At 38.9% G+C, this 12,575-nt stretch overlaps 1 protein-coding gene across 1 annotated transcript in view; it reads left to right on the forward strand.

Moving 5' to 3' along the window:
* Window positions 1-2,449: 2,449 nt before the first annotated feature.
* LIPM (lipase family member M) overlaps window positions 2,450-12,575 on the forward strand; it is a 30,513-nt gene continuing 20,387 nt past the window's right edge. Inside the window, exon 1 of the mRNA XM_013983531.3 lies at window positions 2,450-2,571. Within this exon, the coding sequence (XP_013838985.1) occupies window positions 2,555-2,571 (17 nt within the window). The 5' untranslated portion in view covers window positions 2,450-2,554. The remainder of the gene's footprint in view (window positions 2,572-12,575) is intronic.

Here is a 12,575-nt window from a genome sequence, read left to right on the forward strand (position 1 = left end):
TACAGAAAATTATAAGTTTAAAAAAACCTGTCTCAGCAATATTACAAAGCCACAGTCATCAAGACAGTGTGGTACTGCTACCAAAACAGACATACAGACCAATGGAACAGAATAGAGAACCCAGAAATAAACCCAGACACCTATGGTCAATTAATCTTTGACAAAGGAGGCAAGAACATAAAATGGGGAAAAAAAAGTCTTTTTAGCAAGTGGTGCTGGGAAACCTGGACAGCTGCATGCAAATCAATGAAACTAGAACACACCCTCACACCATGCATGAAAATAAACTCAAAAAGGCTTAAAGACTTAAACATAAGACAGGACACCATCAAACTCCTACAAGAGAACATAGGCAAAACATTCTCTGACATCAACCTTACAAGTGTTTTCTCAGGTCATTTTCCCAAAGCAACAGAAATAAAAGCAAAAATAAACCAATGGGACCCAATCAGACTGACAAGCTTTTGCACAGCAAAGGAAACCAAAAAGAAAACAAAAAGATAACTTACAGAATGGGAGAAAATAGTTTCAAATGATGCAACTGACAAGGGCTTAATCTCTAGAATATACAATTTATACAACCCAACAGCAAATAGCCAACAACCCAAATGAAAAATGGGCAAAAGACCTGAATAGACATTTTTCCAAGAAAGATGTGCATATTGTCAACAAGCACATGAAAAAATGCTCAACATCACTGATTATCAGAGAAACGCAAATCAAATCTACCACGAGATACCACGAGAGTCAGAATGGGCATCATTAATAAGTCCACAAATAACAAATGCTGAAAGGGGTGTGGACAAAAGGGAACCCTCCTGCACTGTTGGTGGGAGTGTAAGCTGGTACAACCATAATGGAGAACAGTATGGAGGTACCTTAGAAATCTATACATAGAACTACCATATGACCCAGCAATCCCACTCTTGGGCATACATCAGGACAAAACTTTCCTTAAAAAAGACACATGCACCCGCATGTTCATTGCAGCTCTATTCACAATAGCCAAGACATGGAAACAACCCAAATGTCCATTAACAGACGATTGGATTAGGAAGATGTGGTATATGTACACAACGGAATATTACTCAGCCATAAAAAAGAATGACATATGCCATTTGCAGCAATATGGGTAGAACTAGAGACTCTCATACTGAGTGAGGTAAGTCAGAAAGAGAAAGACAGATACCATATGATATCACTTATATCTGGAATCTAATATATGGCACAAATGAACCTTTCCACAGAAAAGAAAAAACCTGTGGTTGCCAATGGGGAGGGGGAGGGAGTGGGGTGGCTGGGGAGCTTGGGGTTAATAGATACAAACTATTGCCTTTGGAATGGATTAGCAATGAGATCCTGTTGTGTAGCACTGGGAACTATGTCTAGTCACTTATGATGGAGCAGGATAATGTGAGAAAATAGAATGTGTACATGTATGTGTAACTGAGTCACCATACTGTACAGTAGAAAAAAAATTGTATTGGAGAAATAACAATTAAAAAAATAATAAAATAAGATGAAAATAAATTAAAAACCTGTCTCTGTTATTGAAAAGACTTGGCTTTTTCTAAGTAATTAAAGATCTGATAAGAGAATGTGAAGTACCAGAACTATTTAATAAGAAATAGATTCTTTGCTTCTCAGGCAGATTATATAAAAGGTAAAGAAAAGCTTTTAATAATCTCTCATTAGTAGATCCATAAACTAAGATATTTTATGATTTTAACACAGAGAAAATTAAGCTCTAGGTTTGTATCAGCACATTATGAGCAAGTCTAGCAAGGCACCCAAGAAACCTTCCTCACACTGAGGACAGCATCAAGGAAAACACAAAGTGTCAGCAATGATGAGGCCCCACCCCAAATGGGATTAAGTCAGGATACTTGAGGTGAAGAGTTCATACTGGGTTATCTGTAAGGGCCCAGTGTAATCATAATGGTCCTTATAAGAGGGGGGCAAGAAGGCCAAAGTCAGAAAAAGGAAATATGCCAATGGAACGACCAGAAGTTGACATGATGTACTAGGAGCAAAGGGAGGCAGACAGCCTCTAGAACCTAGAAAGGGCAGGAATTGCTGCAGTCTCCAGAAAGAATTCAGGCCTATCAAGTCCTTGATCTTAGATTTCTAACCTTCAGAACTGTAAGGGAATAAACTTATAGGGGTATCAGCCACTAGGTTGTGGTAATGTGTTACAGCTGCAATAAGGAATGAATATGGAGAGTAACTCTCATACTGTGTGATTCAGTATTATTGAATACCATGCCCGTGCGTCAGCTAAAATCTCCCCTGGCCCCAGTGGTGTATACCCTATGCTTGGGAAACCCTGCCCAATGAACTATACTAGGGCATTAGGGTAAATGGTAACCCCAGATTAAAACAACTGCAGAAGAATTTAGACCTGACGCAATAAAGCTGGTTACTAAAACAGTGGCTGATTATAGGGGAAGCTCCATGTGGATAGTGTCCTGCTTCCTCCTCTATGGAGTCTCACTTTACACTGTAGCAAAGGAGCTGAGGGGACCACATTCCTGAATCAGCCCTCCTTTGGTGAATGGATTCTGCCCTGAGGTAGGTCATCATCTTTCTACTCCTATATTTCACTGCCTTTTTCTTAGATTAAAATGGGCTTGGGAATATTTTATCAAGATAAAAAAAAAAAAAAGACTAACCATGTTTTGGTCTAATTGCAAAAGTAAAATCTGATAATTATAAACATTTTCAAAAATAGAAGCTAACAAAGAAAATAGTAAAGAACCAGTATCTTCACCACACAGAGAAAACATTTGGTTAATATTTTGATAGATTTCTCTCTTCCCATTTCTACTCATATCTGCTTATAACTTAAAAAAGAATTTAATAAATACTATGAGTAGCCTTCATTTTCCCCAATAAAACATATTAAGGACACTTTTTCATTACCTATAATATGCATTTACAATATTTTCATAATGACAGAACTGTATTGTGTTGGGAGAATAAAGTAGAATTTCTGTAACCATTTCACTCACATGGCTGTTTATGCCATGAACTCTATAGTTCTTTACTGCCCCTTTCCTGTGGACCTAGCCCTTCCCTCCCTTAAGTTGCCCTGATTTGTAGTGGTCTACCAGGGCAAGGCCACCTGCCTGCAAAACCTATTGCTCCTAGAAAAAAATTTCTGAATTAAGACTATTTATATGTTTCATACATATTGCCAAAGTTCCCAGCAGAGAGTTATAAAAATTTACACTGAAAAAAGAAATATCTTTAAAGAGAATTAATTGCATATTCAAGTAGATAAAAGAGAGGGAAATAAGTGGTAACTTTTTGGGGAAAAAGAGTAAGAAGAATCTTTGTCTTTCATATTTTATGTGATAAGCAAGAGCATATCTTGCCTTTCTCCTGACTTGACCATCTATTGGAGAAAGAAGAGGGCAGAAAGACATGCTCTAGAAAAGGCATGACTTCTTAGAGAAAAAAAAAATAATAAGTGAGGAAATTTGTAAAAAGTATTTAGATGAATTTATAAACACTTCCAGAATCAGTGTTTTCAGGTTATGAAAGGTGTAGCAAGCAGATGGACAATGCCCATTATGGCACAGTGTGCAAGGTCTTTTCAAGGTCTTTGTCTATTTCAGAAAAGTCTGCTGCATGGTACACATTCAGCCAATAATAGATTTGATGATTCCACCCATACAGAACCAAATTGTGTGGGCTTAGAGTAAACTTCTTCTTTGGCTGTCTACACAGATTATTAGATGGAGAACTTCCAAATTCCTCCCTTGCTAGGTGCTGTCATAGCAAAGCCCACAGCGTCCAGAGCAGCCTAGCCTGACTAGGCACCTTCACCGAAACCTCACACTGAAAACTCTATTCACTAAAGGGCATGGTCTGTCGTCAGGATCTCCCATTCCAGGTTCCTTATATATTGAAACATGAGGCAGACAGTTTCCAAGAAAGCAGCCTTCTTTTCAGTCTTCTCTCCCTCAAGCCTACACATGGAACTTAATCCTAATAATGACAACAAACAACAGCAACATATTAGGTAGCTTCCGGGTGCCAGGCATCGTGCCGTACATCTCACATACATATTTATCAATTTATAGGTAAGAAGAGAGAAAATCAGAAAATTGTCCAAGGGTCCCATTGGTGAGAGGAAGAGTTGGGATTTGAACCCAAGTCTGTTGTATTCCACTGTGGTTGATTATCTCTTATAGGTAGGACTCTCTGCTAGATTTCCCTGTGGCTTGAAGCCTCAGTTGGTATTTCCAGGCTTTATAACTAAATCTGCATATCCTAATACTTACTCCTTTAAAGGCCCTGGGAAAAACTTTTAAATTTTGTCTTATTTTATTGTTTTGGCCACACCCATGGCATGCAGAAGTTCCTGGGTCAGGGATCCAACGCACTCCACAACAGTGGCAATGCTCGACTCCTTAACCCACTGAACCACAAAGGAACTCCCCCTAGGAAAAATTTTAAAGAAACTCATGACAGCTAGAGTCATTCATAATCCTCAATTACACCAACCTTCTTTAGGTATATTATAGATATGAAAGAGCGGAAAATAATTTTTTCTTCTATATCTTTAAGGGTATTGTTTTAAAATTTTTTATAAAGTTTCTGGATTTTCTTTCTTTGGATCTATTTTATTTTAATGTGATTAAAAATAGGCTGCCTAGGAGTTCCCATTGCAGTTCAGTGGTAACAAACCAGAATAGTATCCATAAGGATGTGGGTTCGATCTCCGGCCTTGCTCATTGGGTCAGGGATTCTGCATTGCCATGAGCTATGGTATAGATTGCTGATGTGGCTCATATCCCACTTTGCTGTGGCTGTGGTGTAGGCCAGTAGCTGCAGCTGCAATTCAACCCCTAGCCTGGGAACTTCCATATGCTGTGGCCACAGCCCTAAGAAGACAAGAAAAAACAAACACCAGACTGCCTATTCCCTGTTGGAAAGATATACCAAGCATACCACACACAATCAAATAAATATTTCAGGGCAGGAACCCTTGGAGAGAACCTTCTGGAAATATGTCCCATTAGTAACAGGGTGAGGTAGGCAATGAGCTGCTATGTTCTGGAAATAGAATCTCGAAAGCAGGAATGCATAGAAAGGAGATGCAAGCTCTGAATACAGAGACACAAACTTTTAATGATCTTAAAGTGGGACAGTACACGTTGCCAGGATGTCCTCTGAATGCCAGTGAAATGACAGAAGGGGTCTCTTCATCCTATTCCTCTATAGACCTTCTCTCTGTTTTCATTCCCCATACCTCTTGCTTGCCTTAGCCTCCATCATGCTCAAGCGGGTCTTGAACATTTGGGAAAACTGTTTCCCTCTTCAGCACCTGTTTTATCAGTAAAATAAACTAGCTGATCTGCCAGGTCTTTGTCGATCTTAATATATTATATTCCTATAAATGTGATCACCTTAAAAATCAGGGCAGAATGAAAGCAGCATTGAATAACCAGGAGCTTCAACCCCCAAGCAGCCAGGGAAATTCCAGCACCTGCCGTGTTTGTGTCTTTGCATGACTTTGTGATTTAGTTCCCTTTTTCCTTCACATGGGTTTGTAGTCTTCATGCTACTCTCTGTTTGACCCCAGACCCTAAATTTAAATCCACCCAAGTAAGCCTGACTCTCCCTTCAAATGTTCCAGGACTAAAATAATCCCAGCCATTTCTCTACTGCCTACATCAGAATTTCCAATATAAGTAGATATTTTTAATTTTTTAAAAAAAGGACTGAGATATAACATCAGAGGAGATATAGCTTGTAGTAACTCTCTTACCCAGAGATATTAAAAACATTTTTAGAAGCAAAAAAGCTTCTCAAAAAAATATTACACAAGCGCCCAACATCCACCAAATAAATGAGTAGCAGGTGGCTAGTATAAATTTACTGCATAAAATTCAAATTTATAAGCTTCACCATTATGAAGTAAAGTGATGAAGCTACTTTGGTGATCTCCAGAGAAGTTTTTACAAGCAAAAGTATTGTGGTTCTATTCATCTCAGCTTACACTTTAGCACTCTATTTTGTTTGGCTTTATGATATAATAAAAAAAATCATTGCAGAAACATAGCTGAAATCATAATTGTTTTAACCTATTCAGAAGTTATCAAGAACTTCAATTTTATTATACAGGATAGCAGAGTGAGATTTACTGTCAGGTTCTGACAAAAGTTAGTGAAAAAATGATCACTGGTGCTATGAAATTTGATGTACAACATATATATTTGAAATTACACATAAAGCACAGTTATTTAAATAGGTAAAATTACTTTTGAAAATAAATTACTTATGTAATTCATAGGTTGGCAGACTCCTTGAAGCCCTTCTGCAGATACCAGGTTCCACAAACACTATGTGAAAGCTACTGATCTGTTTCAAACTAAAATATATAGAGTTCAAGGTCTAGAAGTGACTTCCCTACAGTCATACAACGTGCTATCCTGGGACCCCAGACCCTGAATCCTACTCCAGTGGTCCTTTCACTGCATTTTAATGTCTCCTTAACCAGGTTTTTCTGTTTGTTTCTTTTGTTTTTGTCATCCCCCCTGCCACCATTGGTGGCACTTCAATCTTATAACAAAAAAAGTTAAGATTTTTCTCATAATTAGGGAAAGAAAGATGTTTGGGGGCAAAGTAAGTGACGTAAGTGGTTCCTAAATGGCTTATCTGCCTCCTTGGATAATTTAATCCTACATCTGATACTATCAGGTCTATTAATCTGCTTAAATTTACTCACAAGTTTGCGGTAGTTTTAAGTTCAATATTTAAATTTCTTTACCTGCCCATTTATAACAAGAGTGAAAATTTAAAGACTCTGCTTTTCGCTAAAGCTGTTCTCAAATTGCCATAAGCCTGCACTCACTAGCCCAGATACATGAACTCAGGAGCTGGTCTTCAGAAGTCAGTACTCAGTCCAGGGCTATTTGGAGACAGAGACAATTTTGATGCCCTAAGCTTCCTTTTTGTGTGATGGGCACATGAACAAACATTCTTCTTTGGCCCACCATCACCTTTCCACCTAGGTTTCATGTCACCTAGATGACAGACTGTTTGAATATATTATTACCAAGTCCTTATGGTTAGAAGGGACCTCAGGGACTCTGATTTCTGCCCTTTATTTCTTACACCAAAATGCCAAAATCTCCCAGGGAGAAACTATGTCTAGCAAGCTCTTTGACTCTTTTTTTCTAATTCTTCTATGACAAAAATCTTCCATTATTATTTGCAAACATATTCAATTTTTGTCTATTCTTTCCAGATTTTTTCTCTTCTTTGACATGTTCTCCAGGAAACCATTTTGATGATAAAATAATGAATCTATTAAAAGTTGAAAAACTTAGAATTTAAAGACTTCAAGATAACCTTTATTCTCTGTTAACTGTACTTAAGAAAATTATTTTGCTGAGTTCCCACTGTGGCTCAGTGGTTAACGAATCCATGATGACACAGGTTCAATCCCTGGCCTTGCTCAGAGGTTAAGAATCCTGTGTTGCTGTGGTTGTGGTGTAGATAAGTGGCTACAGCTCTGATTCGACCCCTAACCCAGGAACCTCCATGTGCCCCTAAAAAGCCAAAAAAAAAAAAAAAGAAAGAAAGAAAATTATTTTGCTATCATTGCAGCAATTTTGGAATTTCAGCCCCTTCACTGCTATTCTTATAATTCTTTTATCTCTAGCAGTGACCAGCCTTGGATGCTAAATATCTCAACAAACCATGGAAAGTTTAGTTGATCAGAGTGTTTGCAAGATGCCTCTGTGGGTGGCATTAGGTGATTCATGGTATGTTCCACTTAGCACCATGCAGACAAAACCCACATGATCTTCTTCTCTAGGCTTTTCTATATTTATTTGTTAAATGCAACCCAGTTTTATGACACTTAATTAATGTTTAAATCAACTTTAAGATGAAAGAAAACTGAGCCAACATAAACTATCATTAGAAGTCATAGAAATGACTAAACTGCACATTTGTTTCCTCAACCCCTATGGTTTCTCCTTACGTGTTTTAAAAATTCAAAGAATTTGTGGTCATTATGAATCATCACTTAACTACATTTTTTATGTTTGTGAGTACAGAGGAAAGTTTAGGCCTGGAAGCTCCAGTCTTATTTCACTATCTGGGGCCAAATTCTTCTCTGGGGAAGGAATGAGGTCAGAACAATTTGCCTCACAAAGATGAAAGCTTCTCCCCCAGAATGCAGGTTGTCTGTGAGTGCTGCAGGGGAGGGGCCCCCAAACCCAGCTCTGCCTCAGAACGATCTAGTTTGTCTGATAAAAATACAAACACCTATGGAAACAACCTAAATGTCCATCAACAGGTGAATGGATTAATAAGATGTGGTGTATATACACAATAGAATACCACTCAGCCATGAAAAGAACAAAATAATTCCATTTACAGCAACATGGATGAAATTAGAGATTCTCATACTAAGTGAAGTAAGTCACAGTAAGAAAAACTTACCTGTGGAATCTAAAATATGGCATAAATGAACCAATCTATAAAACAAAAGCAGACTCACAGATATAGAGAACAGACTTATGGTTGCAAAGGGGTAGGGGAAGGGAGTAGGATGGACAGGGAGTTTAGGGTTGGTAGATGCAAAATATTACATTAAGAATGGATAAGCAATGAGGTCCTACTGTACAGCACAGGGAACTATATCCAGTCTCTTGGGATAAACTATGATGAAAGATAAGGAAAATAATATATATATGTGGATAACTGGGTCACTTTGCTATACAAGAGGATATTGGCAGAACATTGTAAATCAACTACACTCTAGTAAAAAATTTAAAAAAATACAGATGCCTGAACCCCAAGCCCAGAAACCCTACTTCAGTGGATTTAGGGTGGGAACTGAAATCTGTGTCATTGATCAGATGATTCTCAGTCTTAGTTTCTTGACTATGAGAGGTTAAATCAAGTTTGAAAACTTTGTCCCCACCTGCTCTAGCAAAAAATCTAGTGCTTTAACATGAACACACAGTTAGTATGCATTTTGTGGTCCAGAGGCTCAAACACTGTGTTCTGCAGTTGGGGAACATAAAAGATCTTACTCATGAGAACAGGGAGCACCTCATAGAAATGACAGTAAGGAAAGGTCACATTTTTTCTCACCTAGAAACCAGATACTCATATGCTAAATAGCCCTTGGAGGATTTGTCAACAGATACAAACAACAATCATTTTAAATACAACTTTAAAAACATGCTCATATACATTTTCTAAGGAGGATCTTTTCCAAATCTCTACCCACATACTGTGATGAAGACCCAGATTTCTCAATCTCAGCATTACTGACATTTGGAATTGGGAAATTCTCTGTTTTGGGGGCTCATCCCCTGCATTGTAGGAGGCTTAGCAGCCTCCCTGGCCTCTACCACTAGATGCCAGTAACGTGCCCTGTTGATTAATGCCACTGAGAGATAGTGATTTATAACAAAATGAGGATTATCTATTTTCAGGCATGTCTGACAACCTGGGAGGGCAGAGAAACCCAAAGGGCATTTGCCTGATGGCTCTAAGTCTCTTGTGAAATAACTTGTGTTGAGAGAAGGGCATGAGTTTGACTCAGTACAAAGGTTTTGTCATTTGATTGTAGAGTGATGGTGACAAGAGCACTGACTGGGACCTTTAGGCAATTCCACAGCACAGCCTTGGCTGGACTTGAGGCTTTGGTTTATAAAACCAGAAAGAATTGTTTTAATGACACTCAAGTCACCCTTGGGGAAGGCAGCACTTGAGAGCCCTGTTGCCTGCAACTCAAACAGAAAAGAGGAATTTGGGTTTGTTTTGTTTTTTACTCTCTTGTGTCACTGGTTGGGATTGGGGGTGAAGTGTCCTGTTTTAACTGATTCAAATTGTACAGTTTTTACACACAATACGTTTATAGGTAATGATCCTTTAGTCACTTTTTTCTTAGAAAGATTTTCCTTAACCTTTCCCTATTTGACCTGTCACTTTTTATGTAATTTTGATGTTTAATTGATTTATAAACTGTGCACCTTAGGGGAGAAGCATTTTCTTAATTTCAGGATGTCAGGGTACTTCAGATCCTCTTCCTTTATGTATTGAGATCGGTATGGGTTAAAAAAAAAAGTTTTAAAAAATCACAAAGTTCTTTAATGGAAACTTCTAAAGATCAGTCTCTTAAGATAGGAATTTACATTGTGGCTCAGCGGGTTAAGAACCCAACATAGTGTCCATGAGTATGCAGGTTCAATCCCTGGCCTCACTCAGTGGATTAATGATCTGGTGTTACTGTGAGCTGTGGTGCAGGTCACAGATGTGGCTTGGATCTGGTCACTGTGGTTGTGGTGTAGTCCAGCAGCTACAGCTCCAATTCTAACACTGGCCCAGGAACTTCCATATGCTGCAGGTGCCATAAAAAAAAGAAAAAAGGAGTTCCCTTCATGGCGCAGTGGTTAATGAATCTAACTAGGAACCATGAGGCTGCGGGTTCAATCCCTGGCCTTGCTCAGTGGGTTGACAATCCGGTGTTGCCCTGAGCTGTGGTGTAGGTCACAGATGCGGCTCGGATCCTGCGTTGATGTGGCTCTGGCGTAGGCTGGTGGCTACAGCTCCGATTCGACCCCTAGCCTGGGAACCTCCACATGCCGCAGAAGCGGCCCAAGAAATGGCAAAAATACAAAAAGAAAAAGAAAAAAAAAATCTCTCAAGATGAACAGTTCTAAGTTGTAGGTCACACTTACGCATTGGAGTCCCCCATCTCTATTTCTACTGCGTCTGATACTTTCCATGAGCCATGGACTGCTAAGGTGTCAAGGGCATTATTAAAATTCTACAAAAATAGGGAAGAACTATACTGATTTCACAGTTGTTCAAAATGTAGCTCTTTGAGCTAGTTGTCACCTTGGATGTCACTTTCCTGTTTCCAAAATGACAGTTGTGAGCTCACAAAATCACCCAAAAATTTGATAGCTAAATTGAACTCGATTTTCTCTGCTTGTACACAGGAGGACACAGTTTCTAAAGGCTGAGAAAGAGGGGCTGTTAGGGAGAAGTACTACTACCAAACAGATAGGTTTTTTTCTGAATTAATCAGTTTTTTTGGCATCAATTCTTTCATTAATAAGTCTGTACAGTATTCAGATTTTATTTTATGGGAATTGACTTTATCTGAATATATTGGAACAATGTGAGTTATCTCTCAAATTGGTAAGGAAATTGTTAAGAATCGCTTAGAATTATAGATTCAGGAGAGGAAAAAACTTTTTGGCTCTGCCTGCAGCATGCAGAAGCTCCTGGGCCAGGTATAGAACCACAGAAGTGACAGTGCTAGATCCTTAACCTTCTGAGCCACCAGGGAACTCCCAGAATAGAACATTTATTAAAGAGACAATTCAGATTGATATAATTGCTCTTTTTATGTTTTATTGAAGTATAGTTGATACAGTTGATATACAGCGATGTGATTATTTCTCCTGTACAACACAGTGATTCAGTTTTTTTTTTTTTTTTTTTTTTTTTTTTTTTTTTTTTTTTTTTTTTTTTGGCTTTTTGCCTTTTCTTGAGCCGCTCCAGCGGCATATGGAGGTTCCCAGGCTAGGGGTCTAATCCGAGCTGTAGCTGCAGGCCCATGCCAGAGCCACAGCAATGCGGGATCTGAGCCGCGTCTGCAACCTACACCACAGCTCAAGGCAACACCAGATCCTCAACTCACCGAGCAAGGCAGGGAACGAACCTGCAACCTCATGGTTCCTAGTCGGATTTGTTAACCACTGTGCCACGATGGGAACTCCTGATTCAGTTTTAAATATACACACATCTATTCTTTTCCAGATTCTTTTCTCACATAGACTCCCACAGAATATTGGGTAGAGTTCCCTGGACTTTTGCTAGTAAGTGAGGCTTTGTCCTTGAATGGAGAAGAGGACGTTGAAATGTGACATTTCTCCCTATGCCTTAATCATACTCAACAATGAATTAAAACACCAGAGTTTTAGTTCTGGCCTTGCCACAAACTAGCTAGGTAATACAAGGCAAGGCTTTTTAACATATCTTCCCAATGAAAGTGGGGCTGAATGAGATTTTCTTTTCTTCTGACTGCATAGTATTTTACAGTCTTAAAATGTCAACAATGGGATCCAAAGTTCTATTCTAAAATTTTATTCTGCATAATTTCATGGTGAGCTCACTGTGTCCTGAGAACATGGAGCTCTGCAGAGTGTTGGGAAAATGCTCCCTCTGCTCTCCTCAACTAGGTCAAATTGCTATCCCTTAGCACAGATCATTAGTGGTAGGAACGTTGTGATTGGTCCTGATAAGACCTGCAGGCTCACCTCATCACACCTATGCAGCCAGCCCAGAGTGGGTGAGGCTGGGAATGTGGGCAGGTATTTTCTCACAAGACTCATCATTCCTGTTCCAGTTTCAGCTCCTTCCCCAACCACATTCCAAAAGTCTTTGAATTAGTGTGGCTGCTGGTGGCCCAGGGCTGAAGAGTGGATGTAAAAGCAGCAAAATACTTACTTTAATTAGTATTTTCTTAAATTCTAACACATGCTTTCCTTAAAATGACAGTAAGTCTATTCTCCTGGCCTGCTTAA

The sequence above is a fragment of the Sus scrofa genome, chromosome 14, assembly GCF_054392235.1.
Source record: "Sus scrofa isolate SSC_HxYL_T2T_F1_AM1 chromosome 14, Sscrofa_HxYL_maternal_Yorkshire_Landrace_v2.0, whole genome shotgun sequence".
Taxonomy (NCBI): domain Eukaryota; kingdom Metazoa; phylum Chordata; class Mammalia; order Artiodactyla; family Suidae; genus Sus; species Sus scrofa.